This window comes from Myotis lucifugus, unplaced genomic scaffold (genome assembly GCF_000147115.1).
Source record: "Myotis lucifugus unplaced genomic scaffold, Myoluc2.0 scaffold_67, whole genome shotgun sequence".
Classification (NCBI taxonomy): Eukaryota; Metazoa; Chordata; class Mammalia; order Chiroptera; family Vespertilionidae; genus Myotis; species Myotis lucifugus.
The window spans coordinates 4,431,859-4,453,611 of NW_005871115.1; the positions used below are offsets into that span (position 1 = coordinate 4,431,859).

Consider the following 21,753-nt stretch of genomic DNA (forward strand, 5'->3'; position numbering starts at 1 on the left):
ACCTTCCGTAAAGAAAAAATAAAATTTTAAAAAAAAATTTATCAGAGTGATATTGGTTCCCAAAACTATACGGGATTCAAGAGTGCAACTGAATAAAATATCATCTACACTCTGCAGCCTTCTGTCCCCATTCTCTCTTCCCTCTGACAACCTCCTGCCCCCCCCCCACCCCTTTACCTCTGGCTATCACCACACAGTGGTCTATGTTGTGCATATATGGTTTTTGACTAATGCCTTCACTTCCTTTCAATATCTCACTGAATGACACAGGCACAACATTCAAACTGAAGCAAACACCTTGTAAAACTGCCAGTAACATTTATCCTAAGGGATGAACTCTCTTGTCACAAAGTCAGTCTCTGGTGGCTACTCTAATGGGCTGCATAGCCTGTCTGCTCCTTTGGTGGTTTTTCTCTTACCTGCTGGAGGAGAAAGCAATTTCCCACCACAATATCCCACTTCTCCAAATCCTCTACCCATGGCATCTCCTCCATGGACTCCATCCTCATAGTAATAAAACCCAGGAAATAACATTTTCACTCTCAGTGCATTATATACTATGTAACTTTTCATGGTTTCCTTGTGTAAACCTCTTTCCCTCAACATTATTATTTCTTTAAAATCGGAGAGTTTTTTAAGTATTCCCTCCTCTAAGACTTCACATTCAACAAGGTAAACAGAAGGGGTTTAATAAATGTGTTGATGTGACTGGAGGCAAGCATTGCTCTAGTGAAATTTTGATAGTTTTATTTTTTTAATGATTAAAAAATGAAAGTAAAGGAGAAACCTCACTAACACCATGGTTCATAATTATGGTGGTCATGATGTGAATGGCCGCTTAGACACCCTGAGGCTACCAAAGGGACTGTTGGATTCTCCTCCAACTGCTGCTTATATGGATATGAAAGTATCACCCACCAGACTTAGAGCATTGAGGACACTGTGTACCACAGGGCAGCTGGTTGGCTCAATAAGGCTGTCAGCTGTACCTGAGACCAAAGGACCCTGTAAAGGTGAAGAGTGACCAGGAAGGACTGTCCCCACCCTTCACACTCAGAGTTGGAATGATGCTCTGTTTTATACTGGGAGCTGCTGAAGCTAAGTCCCTAATGTAGTTTTGTGAAAAAAATGTAATAACCGTGCCCTGGCAGGAGTCGCTAAGTGATTAGAGCATCAGTTTGAGCAGGGAAGGGTCCTTGGTTTGAATCCCAGATAAAGACATGTACCTGGATTGCAGGTTTGATCTCCGCCCCCTCCAGGGGATGTGCTGGATGTGTCTCTATGTGCCAGCACATTCTCTCTCTTTCTCTTTCTCTTCCTTTATCCCTCTTTCCCTTCCACCTTTCCACATTCCATTCTCTAAAAAATAAAGCAATGGGAAAAATATAATCTAGTGAGGATTAATAAAAATAGAAAATGCAGTACTCTTAAGTCAGGTGAATAAGAGGCCACCTGGGTGACCACCTCAGCTTTTGGGAAACTAGCTGGGATGGTTTTTGATGGTGGGGGAGGGGGATTTTACCTTAAAGAAGAATAAACTCGGAGAGAACCACTATAGCCCTCCTAGTAAGTGGGAACTTGCAGGATTGCAAACTTTAGCTTGATGTACAGAACTGGAACGGCCTGATAAGAGACTGTTAGGAAGTAACAGTGTCATCATGTCAAGCGTGTAGGTAAAAAGTTTGAACGACCAATAACCTGGGTTGTGATAGAAGCAATTCCTGAATTAGATGGCAAAATAGCCTAGATGACTCCAAGCCTCTGTGCAGAAGTAAGTGTGAGAGGTATTTCAGTGACAGAAGAGGGTGGGATTACAAAACACAAAATATGGCCTAACAGTTGTCGGCAAACTCATTAGTCAACAGAGCCAAATATCAACAGTACAACGATTGAAATTTCTTTTGAGAGCCAAATATTTTAAACTTAAACTATATAGGTAGGTACATTGTTATTAACTTAATTAGGGTGCTCATGAGGCTTAGGAAGAGCCACACTCAAGGGGCCAAAGAGCCGCATGTGGCTCGCGAGCTGCAGTTTGCCGACCACGGGTGTAAGTGATTCTTAAATGAAGCCTATCAGAATCACCAGGGGTTTATTCAAACTTCACACACTCCTCAGTCTCAGATCCCACTCCAAGATTTTAATATATTCCCCATGGTAAGTGTATGTGTGTGTTTGTGTTTGGGGATGGGGGTGTTGCCCATGCTGCTCTCAGTTTAAAATCACTGCTACAAATCTCTGCTGTATCTGTCTAACTTGTTCAGGTGAGAAGAGTTGGAAGATTGTTGACTCTGATGTTCAAACACCAAATGAGATTATGGGGAGAAACCCAAGCTTTTTTTATGAAACCCCTTATATTCCCATTAAGCTATTGAGTTGGTGTGGTAGTACTGTCAGATGACTTTTACTCTTGTTCCCCAATGGGAGAAGGAGGCAAGATAGTTCTCTAAGGTCCCCTTGAGATATAAATTTAAATGACACTAAAAAATAAATAAAGCTTAAAAAGTACTAAGAACAATATCAGATAGTATTCCACCTCAGGATTAAGAAAAATAAACCAAGGGCATCCATGCTGCCATTCCACTCACTCTGTCACTGACAACTGTGCCCATTGCTCTCTCCCAATTCCTGGTTGGGTCGAGTGGCTCCCAGGAAGATAAACCCCTTTAGCGAAAAGGCAAGGGAATGTTATTAAGAGACTATTTAAATTTTGTTGCCAAGCTGAAATATTATAAAATCCCACCACTTCATTTCTCTTATCACTGTGTACAAAATGGGATAACCAAAAAGTAAATAAATCACTCTAATCAACTTAGTGGGCTTCTTCAAATACATACAGGCATACCTCATTTTATTGTGCTTTGCTTATTGTGCTTCATTGATGTTGCCTTTTTACTAATTGAAAGACAAACCCTCCACCAGCAAAAAGATTGCAGCTTGCTTTATTGCATTACTTATTTTATTGTGGTCTAGAACCGAACCTGCAGCATATCTGAGGTACGCCTGTGCATCGTAAACCTTCACAGACACAGAGAACATCAGTTTCCACAAACGAAGATCACAATAAAAGTTACACTAAAATTCAAGCCAAATTTTAACTTGACGTTTTAGGATTGTGATGACTTTTCTGAGGTACTGAATTGGTTATAGCCTCAGTTATTTCATCAAACCCAGAATCCCTGCAATCAGCCTTTTATAGTTTCTTTCCCTTGGAGATAAGGAGGGACTGTGAATAGGATGGATTTCATCCCCAGGATTGTTGTGTCACATGACCAGAGGGATTTTGCTTGGTGTGATTAAGGTCCTCCATCATTTGACTTTAAGAAAAAGAGATTGTCCTTGGAGAGGGCTGACCTACTCAAGTGAGCCCTAAAGAGGATCTGTGCTCTTCCTGGCATAAGAAATACAACCGGTCAGAAGAGTACAATGAGAGGATGGTGTTCCTTTGCTGGCTTGAAGTGAGGAAGAGGCTGTATGACAAGGAATGAGAAACCTCTAGGATCTGAGAAAAGCCCACAGCAGACATCCAGCATAGAAACAGGGACCTCAGTCCTGCAACCACCAGGAACTAAATTTTGCCACTATTATGTGAGCTTGGAACAGTACCCATTTGAGAATACAGCCTGGACAATGCCTTTCTTTTAGACCCCAACCACAACCTGACCAGAACTGTGACCTACAAATCTGTGAGCTAATAAACGAGAGCTGTTTTAAGCTGGTGTATTTGTGGTTATTTGTTATACAGCACTAGAAAACGAATATAAGTAATCTTTCAATGCCTTCATGTCAACATTATGAACATAATGTATATCATGTTGACAATGAAGGAAGCAGAAACTCTGCTGAACTTGAACTGGCCTTAAACATAAACACTAGTAGCTTACTTGGAAAAATGCAAAATCTTAAGCTTCCAAGTTATTATACTGATAATATAAGTATAGATATTAATGACAGATTTTTATAAGTATTATTTACATTTAGTATTTGATTGTGTACAAGGTGTTTTAACAGAAAAATGCATCATAGGATAAAAAACATACTGAGTTGTGAAGACAGATCTAGGTTAACATCCTGGCTATGACTCTAACTTTGAACAAGTACCCTAAATCTCTCTGCTGTTGAATGGTAAGACCTATATCAATCTTCCAGAGTTCCTGGGGTCATGGGACCCTATATAAAATATCTGGCATGTGCTCAAATAAATTTTATGTCATTTTATTCCTCTTATTTAAACTGTTATCACGTCACTGAAATCAGGGATCCTGACTTAGTCACCATTAAATACAAAGGGCCACCCTAACTGGTTTGGCTCAGTGTATAAAGCGTCGGCCTAAGGACTGAAAGGTCCCAGGTTCGATTCCAGTCAAGGGCATGTACCTTGGTTGTGGGCACATCCCCAGTAGGAGGTGTGCAGGAAGCAGCTCATTGATGTTTCTCTCTCATCAATGTTTCTAGCTCTCTTTCCTTTTCCCTTCCTCTCTGTAAAAAAATCAATAAAGTATATTTTTTAAAAATCCAAAGGGCCTAGTGCAGTGCCTGTCACATAGTAAGCACTCATTAATCTTTTTAAAGTAAGAGAGTGATACACATATTTACATCTCTAACAATCTTGTGATAAAGAGAGCATCCCCATTTTACTCATAAATATTAAGGACCAGAAATGTTGATTTTCTTACTTAAGTTTTCTTAAATTACAAAATGATGAAGTACAGAAAAAAAAGCATTCTAAATTTAAGTTCTGTGCCGCTTCCATTGTACTATAGACTACACAGCTACCAGAGAGATATGAAACTATATCTCAGAATATTTTCACATATTTAGTCCTTGTGCTCCCCAAAAGGGAACAAAAATTGGCCACCATTAATCCACATTCTACTAGGTAGAATTCTCTATTAAGCATTTTCTAGTTTTCATTTATGTCTATATTTGCTACAAAAGCACAACAGTAAGAATGGATTCCACTGCCTAAATCCCCAGAATTTACATGATGAGTAAATTTTTCAAAATAACTTTGCAAGAACCTGCTTCCGTTAACCATTTTGGGCAGAGTAGTTTTTTTCTTTTCCCTTAAGGAATGGTGCAAAGCAGTGACAACACCAGATGCTGACAAGGATGTTGCTGATGGGACTGTTCAATGGAAAAAACACTCTGGAATACAGTTTGGCAGTTTCTTCAAAAGCTACGCCTATAAATATGTACGACCCAGTAGTTGTACTTCTATGCATTTATCCATAGAAATGAAGACTATGTCCACATAAAAAACTGTACATGATTATTTATAGAAATGTCATGAGCAATAGCACAAAACAACTGAAAACAACCAAGACGTGCTATAGTAGGTGGACGGTTCAACAAGGTGTGATATACCCACAGCGTGGAATATGAGAGAAAGAGAGAGGGGAGGAGAGAGAGAGAGAGAGAGAGAGAGAGAGAGAGAGAGAGAGAGAAATTTCTACATGATGCTGTTGCATGAATAGGTCTCAACAGCATTGTGCTGACTGAAAAAAAAAAGAGCCAGTCTCAAAAGGTTACATACTTTTACAGAACAGTTTTGAAATGACCAAAGTATTGATATGGAGAACAAATGATGCTTAACAGGTTAGGGATAGCAAGGGAGCAGGTGACTATAAATAGCTTGCATGAGGCAGATATTTGTGTTAATGGGTTAGTTCTATATTCTGATTGTGGTGGTCATTACAGAAATGTACACATGTGATACAAAGAAAAAGAAATATATACACAATTTAACATTGTGAACTGGGTGGTTTTGGCATTTAACTTCTGTTACATAAAATGTAACCACTGGGGGAAGCTGGGTAAGAGTACACAACACTTTTCTGTTCAATCTTTGAAACTTCATGTGATTCTATAACTATTTCAAAAAATAAAAATGGGTGCACAGCCAAATGTCTGAGACTCTGGTAGAATCGTGTACACTCTCTAGAACAAAACACGACTTTCATATTTTCACGACCCCAACAGTAAGCATAGTTCATGTTTTTTCCGGGGACTTTGAAAACAAAGATGCAACAATCACACAGAAAATTACAAACTTTGTCTTTATCCCAGAGATTGGTATCCCTTCCCATCCACCTTCATCCCATCTCATGGCCTTTAAGTCTCGAGTTTACAATCCTCCTCTCAGTGACCTACACTCTACTCCAAAATCTCCCTCCCCCATTGTGAGTTAATGAGATTTTCAATGGAGGAGAGATTTTTGAGCAGAAAAGCCTTCCAAATTCGGCTCTTAGCCATCTCCTGCCCATGCTGCACCACACAGACACCCCTCTCATGACACCCCAGCTTCAACACCTCAGAACCTCACTTCATAAAATAAATGTCCCAGGAAGACAGCTAAAATTTGAAAAGTACTTTGGTTTACAAAGGACTGGTACACAAGGGATCTCATGATGCTTGTTAGACTGGAGAATACATAAAGCAGGAATCTCTTTTCATCCCCATTGTAGAGATGAGGTAACTTGGACCCAGTGAAGTAACTCCTCAAGTTCAATAGAGGCAAATGGTTAAGTTGAAGAATCAGATGTCCTGATTCCTAATCCTAAGCAATGTCAAAATATTCCATCAGAATAAACACCCCATTCCCAACCTGGTAATAAAAATGTCATAACAGGAAACACTAGAAGAATAGAAGGCAAATAGTTGATTCAACTGAATGGTCTGATCCCATCTAAATCAGAGGTTCTCAAAGGTTTGTCTAATCCTGAGAGCAGTAATATGACTAGTGGTTCTAAATAGAGCTTTCAAAATAGAAAGTCAGTATGCACCTGTATGTGGTTAAAGTAATCAGCTGGCATGGCAAGGACTAGAAAGAAAGCAGATTGTTTACTTCAGCTAGCTGTACTGCTTTATGCAACTCCCCAGCCCATGTCTATGAAGAAAGGGCACAATCCTGGTGCCATAACAAAGGCTGAATTCAAATTAATTCTATTAGATCCCTAGCTCTCCCTCATCTTGACCAAGAAAAAGAACAAACACCATAGCAGGAAACCTCAAGGAAACATCATTATGACCTGATTTTTGATTTTGTGATTCTCTTTCTGATCTATTTTTTTCCCAGCTGGAACATGGCTGGGATTTGTCAGCCCTTGACCAAAGTGCAGGTAATAAAAAAGCTACATCATTGAAAAGATCATGGAAAATTAATCACATGAAAGGTAGTACTTTTGATAGCAGCAAACAGAAATGCAGATTAAATGATGCCTGGAACTCTACACCATCAGAACAGTTCTCAGAACAAAAGTTTGAGAACCTGACAATACACAAATAACACAGCAAAGGAGTTTTATTATGAAAAGTAGACCAAGTAAAGTCATAATCTTAAAGCTGCTAAATATTACATAATCATTAATAGTCATAAACTACTTTTTGATTCAAAGGAGTCCCTAGTCCCATTGTGTCTCATTTCTCATAGGATTAGGCTACTGCAGGACAAATAAAAGGGAAGATTATGAAATTCTTACCAATACGATATTTTAGTTCTATGGTGGTTTCGCCTTCTCTAGTTAATTCTGTTACTTCACAAGTGTAGTTTCCTGGGACAGCATCGCTCTTGTCCATAATCAATGAGGCATTGCCTGATAGCAGTGTGTCTGATACGAAGTATGCACTCGAAAAGTCACTGGTGGCCTTAGATTCATTTTTATATCCATCATAGTAGTAAATTTGTTTACCTCTGAATCTCCACTTTACAAACATTTCTGCAAGGTCCTTTGCCCCCAAATTATTGACTATGCATGGGATGAGAATAGTTTTATTATCTTTGGTGTATTCTACCGAGTCGGTTATATTAAATATTAGCTGAGCTGAACCTGGAAAAGAAAAAGAAAATAGTTTCATTTCACTATAGAATTCTATAAATTAAGGTCTTAGGTATGTTACAAATCCTGAAGATAAAAGATCAATGCTTCAATTGTCCCCTTAAGTATGCAGTGCAGCTATACAAAGAAGGCAGACCAGGTAAAAAAGTGAAACAATGTATTTTAATATTAACCTGCACAGATGGTAGACACCATTGTAACTATTCTTTATTAATTCTCAGTAATACACAGTACACATTACCAAGAGTATTGGTAATAAATTCAGCAACCTGTGTTGGAACATGAAGTTGTATATTTGGCTTCAGAAGCTTTGAAGAAATCATTGTTGCTCACTGATGTACGTAGAAAAATATTGTTCTTACCATGGAAAATTTTTGAACAGAAAATCAAACGAAATATTATATTGTCTCAATTTATATATATTCCCTCCAAACAGAACTTGCTAAACCCATATGAAGTTTATCTCTATCTTTAGGTTGCATTTCCAAGCAATGTGTTGAGCTATATTGTACTTTAATATAAAAAGTAAATCAGATGAATCACTTCTTACATCTAAGATGGAAAGTCTTAGAATGCTAAGGAGAAAAAATATTCTCTGGCTATTTCCATTGCAAAATACAAACAGCAATGGACATTTGGTATGCAAATACTATAAAGAGATATATACAATTGAAAGGCATTTTCTTACTCCCAAATTTAATTGAAACTATAGAACAACAATTTCCAAACGCATTTTACAGGTATTCCTTCCTCCTAAAAACCATAAACCACTCAAAATAAAGCTACAAAACAGTTGAAATCAAGAACAGATATTTCTGGTAAGTAGGTATATCCTATTAAATTCTTCTCAATAGGATAAACTACCAGTTGCCTTACAAAATAGAGATTGGGAAGGTAAATGCAATCACTCATCTTTCACCTAAAATGTGCAAATTGTAGAGAAATTATAGTTCTCTTCTATATTTTTCAGCCACTTAGTAACTCTTCTCTATAAGTAGTGAGTTGGATTTTTGCTGAAAACAACAACAACAACAAAACACTAACAAATATAAATATCAACTTTAACAGTTCATCCTTACAATTTCTTCCCTTTACACAAATTGGGAATAAAACTCAGGTCCATAACACGTTTTTATTCTAGGAACATAGTATTTGGTAAATGCCCATTGAGTTGAATGCTAGGATGCATTTGAAATATGAACTGAACAAGGTTCAGAAAGCCTGAGTACAAATTCTACCTGTCCCTTGTCAGTATGTGACCTTAAGCAATTCACGTAACTTTTCTAGGCCTTGGTTTACTCTCTGCAAGTAAGAGGATCAGAAATGAACACCAGACAGCTTCACAGAATTGTGGCGAGTATCAAAGGAGCAAATACATGGACAAGTGCCCTCTCAACAATGCTGTGCTGTACATATGCAGGTAATACTCTAAAAACTGGACAAAACAGCATTTTTACACAATGATCTAAACCTTCTCTGACTGGGAGGTGCAAATTGTTATGTTTCTGGGAATTTGCAGTCTGAACCAAGCTTGTGGTTCACAAGCTCAGTTCTGCCCAGTTCTCTACACTTCTAGCCATCCCTGTACTAGGAAGCCCCAGGCAAAACTGGATTTCCAATTATGTTTTTCAAAATCATGGGGTTCTGAATTATTTCTCTCATGTCCTTGCCTTTGCACATGTTCCCCCAGCCTAGAGGATCATGCCCTTCTCTGGGTGTATAGATCAGAACACATATTTTAGAGTCAGACATTGGCTCAAGCCTTATCCCCTTCTCGAAATATAATCATATGCAAATTATTTAACAACTGCACCTCAGCTTCCTCATCTATATGATGGGAATTGATAGTATATACCTCCTGGAGATTTTGTTGAGATTTAATCAGATAAGGAACACAAAGTTCTTATCTCAATGTCTTTCATATACTTAGCAAATTTTCAATAAATGGCCGATAGAGGTGACTAACTTTGGCTCTTCCTTCTAAATCACAGTTCAGATGTTTAATCCTGTTCCCCCTCCGTACACTATGCAACTGTATTCAATCTCTTTTTATTGCTCCCATGACTTCCTCTCAAGTGCTGTCACTACCCTTGTTACTAAATGTTGTAATTAATACTTGATTTAATTGGTCTCTCCATTAGGAGAAAGGGTAGAAAAGCAAGAACAATGTCTTTATTTTGTAGCCTATGGATTAAACCCAGGGTCCAGCAAGTATGCCTCATTACATTCCTTATGAATATAAAAAAGTTAAAGTCTGAGTCCCAAGAAAGGAATACAAACATTTGTATCAGAGAGGATTCGTTCTTCTTCCATATTTCAAGAGAACCCTCCACTACTTACTTCTATAGACCTGATTATGGAATCATGAAGCTACATATTTCAGTGCAAAATTTCAACTAAGTCAGTTGCAGGTGAGATGGAAGAGTTCCTTAATTTTGCAGGAAGAGCCAAAATTAGTCAACTGTAGCTGCCATTTATTGAGCATTTGCTAAGTATGTGAAAGCTTCAGAGACCAAGAATATAGCTAATAATTGAAATTATGAGCATAAATATGATTGTTCAGAGAGTCCTTTCAAAGTAACAGAGCAGGTATCAGAGAATTGAATGTTGGAGAATGCCAGTGATTATGGGGCAAATAGTTAAAAAGGAACAACTAAGGAAGTGAGTAGTAGTGTGAGAAGTAGGTGACCCAGCAAAGATCTCCACTATAGACATCAAGAAAATTTCTTGATATGAACAACATAGATGTCAAGTGTGATAAGTACAAAGAGCTCCTAGATGAAAAATTACATCACTGGGTACTGTATCTGGAAAATGTCAATAGACTAGTGGGATGAGAAGTCATAGTGCATTGGGAATAAATGGGAGGGGAGAAAGGAGAGGCAATTATTCTTTCATTAAATTTGACAGTCAAAGAGAACAGATTGAGAAGGTGATATTGGAAGAACTGTGGAGACAGGAACAGGGCAAGATTTTTTTGGTTCTTCTCGTATTAATTAATTAAATTATTAATTAATTTATTTTTATTTTATTTATTTATTTATTTAAAAAATTTTGTTTTATTGCTTAAAGTATTACAAAGAGTATTACATATGTCTCCTTCCCCCCCCTTGACATTCCCCTGGCCTCCCCTACCCCCAGTGTTTTATGTCCATTGGTTATGCTTATATGCATGCATACAAGTCCTTGGGTTGATCCCACCCCCCCCTCCTGCACCCCAACCCTCCCCAGCCTTCCCGCTGTAGTTTGACAGTCTGTTCGATGCTGCTCTGCCTCTGTATCTATTTTTGTTCATCAGTTTATAATGGTCTTTATTATCCATAAATGAGTGAGATCATGTGGTATTTTTCTTTCATTGACTGGCTTATTTCACTTAGCATAATGCTCTCCAGTTCCATCCATGCTGTTGCAAATGGTAAGAATTCCTTCTTTTTTACAGCAGCATAGTATTCCATTGTGTAGATGTACCACTGTTTTTTAATCCACTCATCTGCTGATGGGCACTTAGGCTGTTTCCAGATCTTCGCTATGTAAATTGTGCTGCTATGAACATAGGGATGCATATATCCTTTCTGATTGGTGTTTCTGATTTCTTGGGATATATTCCTAGAAGTGGGATCACAGGGTCAAATGGCAGTTCCATTTTTAGTTTTTTGAGGAAACTCCATACTGTCTTCCAGAGTAGCTGCACCAGTCTGCATTCCCACCAGCAGTGCACAAGTGTTCCCTTTTCTTCGCATCCTCTCCAGCACTTGTCATTTGTTGATTTGTTGATGATAGCCATTCTGACAGGTGTGAGATGGTACCTCATTGTTGTTTTGATTTACATCTCTCAGATGATTAGTGACTTTGAGCATGTTTTCATATGTCTCTTGGCTTTCTGAATGTCCTCTTTTGAAAGGTGTCTATTTAGGTCCTTTGCCCATTTTTTGATTGGATTGTTTATCTTCCTTTTGTTAAGTTGTATGAGTTCCCTATAAATGTTGGAGATTAAACCCTTATCGGTGATAACATTGGCAAATATGTTCTCCCATGCAGTGGGCTTTCTTGTTGTATTTATTCATTTTTTATATGGGGTAAAACTTAAGCATGTCTGTAAGCTATGGTGAAAGAACCAACGGAGAAGGAAAGATCTCAGATATAAAACTGAAGTATTAAATTGATTAGGTAGGTCTCCTAGGTGGTGAAAGTGAAAGAGCTATAGATAGGTGATCTTTTCCTTATAAAGGTGAATATGTATACTTCTGAAACTGGGTGAGAATGGAGAAACTGATGAATGTTACCTAAGACGATATAGCTAAGTTTAGAAATGGTGGGAGGGAATTTGAAAGAATCTACACCACACATAACCACTTTTTTTTTTTGGAGTAGGAAAATAATTGTCTGCTTGGAATGGCTGTTCAGGAATGGGGTAAGACAGCCCAGTAGTCACTAAGGTAAATGAAGCAAAGCTAATGAGTAAATATACCTGCTAGAAATGAATCCGTTTTGCCATATACCTTGACCCTGGAATGAAAAAGTGGAGCTTCAAACTGAATTGGGTTAGAATTAAGGTAAAAAGAAAAAGAAAAAGGAGGGTTTATTTAGATCTCTCCTCAATAAAGATCAAACAAGGTCTGGGGTAAAGTGGGGTGTCTCCAGAGTGTCTAGTTCTGACTCAAATTAATAGCCTCTAAATTGTAAAGTGGCCTTACAAGAAGTGCAGTGGTTGAGCTAGAATTACATGGGGAAGGGCAGTTTAAATTCAGTAACATCCAGTATTAAGGCCTTATTAAGCACGGAAAATATATTAAGTACCAGTGAAGGATTAAAAACAACAAAATCCCTGCTACCTAGTAACTGCATTTTATATTATTAAGAGGCATAGAATCCGAAATTCGTCTCTATGTCCAGGAAGGCCTTGTAAAGTGCATGAAAAATAGCAAGGGGGCTCATATGTGGCTTGAAACAAGTAAAAACATTTTGACAGACCATGCACTTGCCCAATTCCCTGCCTTTTCTTTTAACCTATCAGTGTGACACATATTGAAACATGCATAAATATTTTCAATCCCTGGGTTGACCAAATATGGAGTCATATAAAACTCTTCCATGGGTATGGAAGAAAGTAGAGGAGGGTATCACCTCTAATTCCTGCCTTACTTCTACATAACCACACAGAAGGGAAATCCAGGTTCTATTGTTTAATATAGGTCTGTCAGAATCAAATATCCTGGGTGCTCTGTACTTTTAGTTTAGTATTACAATGAGTTTAGCAAAATTGACTCTACACTCTTCTTCTTCTTCTTTTATCATAGAAAATATAGCTGTACAAGTGAAATAGCTTCATGGCAGCCCAAGTGCACTCTATTGGGCACAAGATATAAAAATATAGAATTTTAAACTCTTGTATAAATAGTTATGACAGCAAAACCTAAAAGTTGGGTAAATGGCTTTATAAAAATTGTGTCACAAAAATATCATTAATGTATTAAAAGCAATGCCTATAATAGCCATAGTTGAATCAACATTAAAGAATACACACAGTTTTAATAATATGAGTGATAATTTTGGATTCAGAATATTTATTAATTTTGGGAAAAACACCTACTTTTCATATTTAGAACCTAGCTTTTCAAATCTCCATTAACAACTCAGTGGGAAAGATAAAACATCTGCCAAAATACAGATGACAGCATGAGCAAATGTCCTAATAGTAGACATTTCGTTTAATGCTTTAACACACTGCCTTTAAACCGCTGGGGCGGCCCCATAATTAAGGACTTTTAAATAGGCAGTTACTTCCTCAAAATAGAAATGTGTTTAAAAGTAATATATTTTTAAGAGAAAAGAAAACATCTTATTGAGAGTGAGCCAAATTATTATTATGCTTAGACAATAAACTTGTTTTTTAATCATGTGTACCCTTGATTTTAAAAACTCACTTTGAAAAATCATTCAACTACTGACAGTTCATATACTTATTCATTATTTGAGTAAGGTTTTATTTACCAGTTTTTGAATTCCACTGAAAATGTTGATGTGCTTTTAAATAAAGTATAATTTGACATGTGGGGCATGGGGGAGGGATGGAGCATAATAATTCATTCTGCATCTTGTAAACCAATACAGGGTGTTATATAGTTTGGCTATAATTAGATGGAATGGGCATTTTAGATAACTTATTTTACTGCAAAGGTCAACTGAAACTTTAGTAGCTACCAGCAAATGGCATTTGATTACTAGTCATTTGTAAATGAATCTGAAAGTGTTGTGTAGGAAATTAAATGAGTGGCTGGGGCAGGGCCTGCCCTGAACAAGGGTTGGACCAACTTTGCCTTCAGACCTCCTCTCTAAGGGCAGCACAGACTGACAGTTGGCAGGTTTGGAGCCAGCATGTATTGGGCCCAAGCTCAGAGGAAAAGGACATGACCTCAATGCCAATGTGACCTTCCTAGAACTCTGGACGAATTATAATAATATTTGCATTTTAGTTTTGACCCCACCCCCTGTGGGTTTTCTCTATACATTATGGGTAAGGGCATGCCCAGAAGAAAGATAGTTTCAGTCAATCATCCCTGAATGCAAATGAAAGGCTCCACACATACAATCCCTCTTTAGAACCCAGGAGCTGTGGGCCATGCTCTCTCTAGCATGCACTCCACCTCCAGGGAGCAATCCCATGCCATTCCCTTCCCCTTGCTTTCCCCACAGGCACATAGCCCTTAACCTCTAAAGGACCCCATGACACTTGCATCCAGGGGAGAAATGGGCAGCTGCAGCTCATCCTGGGCTTACCCCCAGAACCTGTCTCCAAGGCCCCTTTCCTCTGACTTCCCTTGAGTTACAGCAGCCCTGCCATTGGCTGCTCTCACTATGTTTTCTCTCACACTCTGTTGACTGACTGGTGCCTCATGTGGAATGTATTTTCAATAAACCCCATTTTGCTTTACTTTTATTTTTTATTGACCTTAAACTCTTTTCTGCATCAACAAAAAGAACCAAGGTCCTAGGCAATAACCCCAACTGGTAACAAAATCAAAATCAAAGTCTGAGTACAAATGAACGTAAAAGATCATGAATTCTCTTCCTCCTTCTATAATCTAAACTCAGTCTCTCAAATACCTTGACTTATAACTTCTTGTGCTCTAAGGCTGTTAGCATCTCTTCACAGGTGCCCTTTTATAACTAAATATTAAACACGCAGAAATCCATTGGTTTTTATACAACAATTAGAGGCCTGGTGCACAAATTAATGGACCAGTGGGGTCCCTCGCCTGGCCTGCTGGACAGAGTCTTACTGGGCTCTCAGACATTTCCTGAGGGGTCCCGGATTGGGAGGTCACAGTGAGGCTAACAATCAGTTTAAATGTAATTAAGCTCAAATTCTAGAATTAAATATAACAATTGCTGTTACTGTTATTCAAACACAATTTGAATATTAGAAAAAGTTAACAAAAGGGTCTTTGCGTGTGAAATGTGACAGGCATAGCCTATAGAGCCACACCAAAAAATCACATGCTTTCCTCAGTTTTATGGAGCACACGTTTTTAAACATAATAAATAGTTTCCAACAGCTTGGGGCCAAAAGGCCTTTGGTGCAGAAAAACACCAAATTCCACTTGACTGCAAGTTGTCTTCCTATTTCAAGCGAAATCCATTGCAGCTAAACTGGTCCCCAAATACAGGGGGACTGGAATGTGCTCTTTGGCCTGTTTTTAAAGTGGTCGGTGGGGCGGGAGGTTGAGAGAGTTTCCAGGAAGTCTATTTCAAGGGTTTAATAAACTAAAAAAGGGGCGGCGGGGGTGGGGGGGGTGGGGGGTGGGGAGATTCTTCTGATTAAATGGTGTGTTGGAAATAAAACTGAATTGTATCACGTATGTCTCCCTTACCTGCTATGTTCATGTGGTAGGGCAAACAGGGAAAATAAAACCATCTTGCAGACTTGGCCAAAATGCGCACTTCAATCCCTAGAAGACCAGGCTCTCCCACTGTCCCGCCTTCATCCCCAGTGTATTTAAGCGCCTAGGAGGGAAGAGGGGTGCCAAAGAGGGGGACCCTGACAGCTGCCACCCACTCGCCAAGGAAGGCGCCCTTTCTGTCCAGTTAATTTCCGCGTGAGGTGCGCGGTGTGGAGTCTTCCTCCCTGGGTGCCTCTGGAGGCGGAGAGCAGGGGAAGGAGATGAGCCCGCTGTCAAGGGGGAAGATGAAGAGGAGGGAGAGGGGATGAAGGAAGGAGGCGCCTGAGTACCCGCGGGGCCTCCCACGTTCGCGCTGCTCCAGCAGTGAAAGGTGCGTCCTGCACCAGCCACCCTCTCCTGGGAGAGGCCAGCGGGGCACCGTGGAGGCAGGAGAGAGATCTGCAGAGACAGGATCAGGGCCACTCACCGCAGCTCGCCAAGCCCAGCAGCAGCAGCAGCACCAACAGGGGCCACATAGCGCCAGCGAAGGGGCAGAGGCTGCTGCCATCACTGCTAAGGCAGAATCTGGTGCAACCACTGGCGTCACAGTCAGAACCCTGCAGTGGCTTCGCGTCACAAGCAGGACCCAATGCCCAGGCTGCTGGCCGCGCTCAGCGTTCTGGCCATCGCACACCTGCTCCCAGCCCCCCCTCCCCCCAAGGTGCTGCTGACTGCAGTCCCTCAGATTCCTGGACTCCTTCATATTCCCTGAGGCTCCGCAGAGACCCTGAGCCCCTCCAGGGAGGTGGCCAACGCTGGGCTTCAAGGGCAAAACTTTCCTTGCCAACCACCATCCCTGTCCAGGGTCCTGGTCCCTCTGGCCAAGAGAGGCTTGGAGTGTGTGCCCTGGCTCACTGGGTCTTCACTGTCCCCGCCCCTCTCCAAGGTTCTTCTTCTCCTTCTTGCTCCATCCTGGGCCCCAGGATCCTCCCTCCAATGTCCTCTCCTGCTAAAAAAAAAAAAAAAAGGATTCAAAATGTGGCTACAAGCCACAGTATAAAGAAGGCCTTCATTAAAAAAAATTTATCAAGTGACATTGGTTCACAAAACTATACAGGTTTCAAGTGTACAACTGAATGAAATATCATCTACACTCTGCATCCTTCTGTCCCCATTCCCTCTTCCCTCTGACAACCTCCACCTCCACTCCACCCACGCCCCTTTAGCTCTGGCTATCACCACACAGTGGTCTGTGTTATGCATATAGAGTTTTTGACTAATCCCTTCACTTTCCTTCAATATCTCACTGAATGACACAGGCACAACATTCAAACTGAAGCAAAGACCTTGTCAAACTGCCAGTAACATTTATCCTAAGTGATGAACTCTCTTGTCACAAAGTCAGTCTCTGGTGGCTACTCTAATGGGCTGCATAGCCTGTCTGCTCCTTTGGTGGTTTTTCTCTTACCTGCTGGAGAAGAAAGCAATTTCCCACCACAATACCCCACTTCTCCAAATCCTCTACCCATGGCATCTCCTCCATCGACTCCATCCTCATAGTAATATACCCAGGAAATAACATTTCCACACTCAGTGCATTATATACTATGTAACTTTTCATGGTTTCCTTGTGTAAACCTCTTTCCCTCAACATTATCATTTCTTTAAAATTGGAGAGTTTTTTAAGTATTCCCTCCTCTATGACTTCCCATTCAACTGAGCAAACAGAAGGAGTTTAATAAATATGTTGATGTGACTGGAGGCAAGCATTGCTCCAGTGAAATTTGATAGTTTTATTTTTTTTAACGATTAAAAAAAGAGGAAAAGAGACATCTCACTAACACAATGGTTGATAATTATGGTGGTCATGATGTGAATGGCCACTTAGACACCCTGAGGCTACCAAAGGGACTGTTGGATTCTCCTCCAACTGCTGCTTATATGGATATGAAAGAATCACCCACCAGACTTATAGCATTGGGACACTGTGTACCACAGGGCAGCTGGTTGGCTACATAAGGCTGTCAGCTGTCCCTGAGACCAAAGGACCCCTTAACGCTGAAGAGTGACCAGGAAAGACTGTCCACAACCTTCAGAAGTAGAGTTGGAATGATGCTCTGTTTTATACTGGCAGCTGCTGAAGCTAAGTACCTGATGTATTTTTGTGCAGAAAATGGAGCAATCTTGCCCTGGCAGGAGTCGCTAAGGGGTTAGCAGGGGTGGGCAAACTTTTTGACTCGAGGGCCACAATGGGTTCTTAAACTGGACCGGAGGGCCGGAACAAAAGCATGTTTGTGTGAACTAATATAAATTCAAAGTAAACATTATTACATAAAAGGGTACGGACTTTTTTTATTTAGTTTTATTCATTTCAAATGGGCCAGATCCGGCCTGCGGGCCGTAGTTTGCCCACAGCTGGGTTAGAGCAACAGTTTGAGCAGGGAAGGGTCCTTGGTTTGATTCCCAGACAAAGACATGAACCTGGATTGCAGGTTTGATGCTTGGCCCCCGTCAGCACATGTGCTGGATGTGTCTCTGTCACATGGATGATTCTCTCTCTTTCTCCCTCCCTCCCTCTCTCTTTCCCTCCTTTTATCTCTCTCTCCCTTCCACCTTTTCACCTTCCATTCTCTAAAATAAAAGAAAGAAAGAAGAAAGAAGAAAGAAGAAAGAAAGAAGAAAGAAAGAAAGAAAGAAAGAAAGAAAGAAAGAAAGAAAGAAAGAAAGAAAGAGAAAGAAGCAATGAAAAAATATAATCTGGTGAGGATTAACAAAAAAGAGAAAATGGAGCACTCTTAAATCAGGTGAATAAGAAGAGGTGCCCCAACCGGTTTGGCTCAGTGGATAGAGCGTTGGCCTGCGGACTGAAGGGTCCCAGGTTCGATTCCAGTCAAGGGCATGTACCTTGGTTGTGGGCACATCCCCAGTGGGGAGTGTGCAGGGAGGCAGCTGATCGATGTTTCTCTCTCATCTATGTTTCTAACTTTCTATCCCTCTCCCTTCCTCTCTGTAAAAAAAATCAATAAAATATATTTAAAAAAAAAAAAAAGAAGAGGCCATCTGGGTGACCACCTCAGCTCTTGGAAATCAGCTGGGAGGTGTTGTATTTTTAAAAATATATCTTATTGATTTTTTACAGAGAGGAAGGGAGAGGGATAGAGAGCTAGAAACATTGATGAGAGAGAAACATCAATGAGCTGCTTCCTGCACACCTCCTACTGGGGATGTGCCCACAACCAAGGTACATGCCCTTGACTGGAATCGAACCTGGGACCTATCAGTCCGCAGGCCCATGTTCTATCCACTGAACCAAACTGGTTAGGGCTGGGAGGTGTTTTGATGGTGGGGCAAGAGGAGGCCTATTCTAGGAGACAGAATCCAAAGCAAGTTTCCTAGGTTTGATTAGCTTCTCTCTGAGATAATTTTGTCCAGTATCTAACTACCTTTTATTTCTGTTTCCCTTTTAACTTTTCCAAGCATTTTTATTTAGATTTTGTGCTCTTATCTTTACTTAAGGTGTTTTATGTTTTGTTTTGTTTTTCGGGGGTGAAAATTGAGAGTAATGTATAGTAGAATATTTTGAACAGAAGTAATTCACATTCCATTTATTACCAAAATTAGTCTTCATAACAGCCATGGAGTGGGTATTATGATCTCCATTTTAGTGATGAGGACACAAAGGCAATGGGGAATAATGGGCACTTGGCCCATGACTGTATGTGATACTTTTCTCTCTGTGTCTCTCTTGTTGATGTCTATCTTCCTAAGTTTTTTCTCCCACTTTTCCTTTTCACCCTATAACATCTAATTGCCTCTTCCATTGCACTTTGGTTATGCTGCTAATGAAATGCATCTATATATTAATTTGTACATATCTGTCTTCTATTCTACCATGTAGCTAGGAGAAAATGAAATTTTTCCAGGGTATATTTGTATTTCCAGGGTCTGACACAGTGCTTGGTCAAGACCTAAAAGCTCTGTGTGTGTTGAATGAAGCAAGAAAATCCGTGTGATGTGTAATATTACAGAAACACTTTAGCCCAGGTCTGAGTTTACATCTTCAGCCACGCACTACGGTTAACCTTGGACAAGTTACTTAACACGTCTGAACCTCCTTTCCTCATTTGTGAAGGTATGTGATGAAAATAATAGAAATTATTCCTTAAATTGCCTTGAGAATTTACTGTTAGCACTTTTACAGCTACATAGAGCAGTGCCTGGTGCACAATACGCACACAATCAATATTACTTCCTATTATTAGAGTCTCCTTATAGTGAAATGTGTCTCTGAGAAGGACAGGGAAAATTATTGTCTAAAGGATCACCAATTGCTGGTCTGAAACCCTGAAGAGGCACTGGGATTGGGCCAAGTGTGTACAATTTTGATTCAAGCCAGGGGCACAAGTCTGTGCTCAGCGGATAGCCCTTAGTCCACGTGTGTTCCTATACACTTTGTTGTTGGTCATTCAACACTGAGAGACCCACATCCTTGATACCTGGCTCAGGGCCCAGTGTCCTAGGGTGTTACTTAAACTTGACCCACTCAGAAAAGCACAGTTGCCCCAGTCATCAAATAACGCAGTGTAGCAAAGAGTGTCTGTGCTCAATAGGCCAGGACTGGGTTTAGATGGTTAGGCAGCTGGAAGATATTGACATGTGGTTAGGGAGATGGATTTGGCTTAGGGAAACAGAAGGAAGGCTCCAGTAGCAGGAAATGATCTTCCTGGCCTGTGCTTCCATGAGGGAAAAATATTGGAAACAGAAACTGCCTCCAAGTAGTAGGAGGCAGGACTGAGGGTTTGGGGTAGGGGATATTCTACTGGAGGGATAAGGGTGCATTTCCATGGGGAAGTCCTTGTGCCCAGGCTTGATTTGCCCAAGTCAGACACAAGCACAGCTCTTCCCACTCCCCCTGCTGCTGTTGCTGGAGGCTGCTCAGGTAGGGGGCCCACACTCACCACAGCTGGAAAGCACTAGAGAGAGCCAGCTTCTCAGTTAGTTGTAAAACCTCAGCACCTGCATTTCTGTGAGAGCACATCATCTTTGGGGTCCTGGGAAGGCCTCTCTGTACCTTGCCTAACTGTCCCCTTTGGAGACACATAACATGCATGTAGCGGGTGCTTACTATGCATCAGGACCTCATCATGCTGTAGTATTTACTGTCTGTTGCTGCCAAAAGGAATTACTACAAATTTAGCGACTTAAAATGATACCCATTCATTATGTGACAGTTGTGCAGGTCAGAAGGGCAATGGTTTCTCTGCTTCTGGTCTCCCATGACCAAAATCGAGGTGTTGCCTGGGCTGCGGTCCCTTCAGAAGGCTCTAGGGGAGAATCCATCTTAAGGTTCATTCAGGCGTTTGGCAGAATTCAGAGTCTCTGGGACTGAGGTCCCCATTTGCCTTCTGGCTGCCATCTTGGAGGGGTCAGCATGGACAGGCTGGCTTTGGGTAACTGTGTGTAGCGCCAATGATACATTAAAACCTTCTCCAGTTGTCCTGCCTCCTCTTCTGCCACATTTCAATGACTGACTCTTCTTCCTCCCCGTCGACCTTACATACTCAAGTGATTAGATTGGGTGCCTCTAAGAATCCAGCATAATCTCCCCATGTTTAGGTTTCTAAACTTAATCACATCCACAAGCCTCCGGTGCCACATAAAGCAACATGTTTCAAGATCCCCAGGGATTAGAGCTTGGAAATATGTTTTGTCCTAGGTCCTTAAACAGCCCAATAAGGAAAGCATTGTTATAGCCATTATGCATGTGAAGAAACTGAGAGTTCATATCTCAAGTAATAGATGGTGGAGCTGGAGTATGTCTTGCTTCTGAGCTCAGGCTCCTTCCTCTGCCTGAATGAAGGAATGGCAGAGTCAAAGCAATTGTGTGGTGGTCGGTCCCTCTCCTTGAAGTTCCCTCTGTGCTTCATTAGTGCCGCTTCTCAACTCAGTGAGGTGGTCTCCACTGTGGCCACCAAGTTTCCAGCTCTCCTCCTAATAACACGATCTGTGTATCCATTGATTCTCAGCAGAAAACA

At 40.5% G+C, this 21,753-nt stretch overlaps 1 protein-coding gene across 1 annotated transcript in view; it reads right to left on the minus strand.

The window, feature by feature from the left end:
• The window catches only part of LOC102419199 (leukocyte surface antigen CD47-like), a 127,728-nt gene extending 111,474 nt beyond the window's left edge, over positions 1–16,254 (minus strand). Inside the window, exons 1-2 of the mRNA XM_023754959.1 lie at positions 16,206–16,254; positions 7,482–7,829 (exon numbers count right to left, since the gene is read on the minus strand). Of these exons, the coding sequence (XP_023610727.1) occupies positions 7,482–7,829; positions 16,206–16,254 (397 nt within the window). The remainder of the gene's footprint in view (positions 1–7,481; positions 7,830–16,205) is intronic.
• Between the last annotated feature and the right edge of the window lie 5,499 nt (positions 16,255–21,753).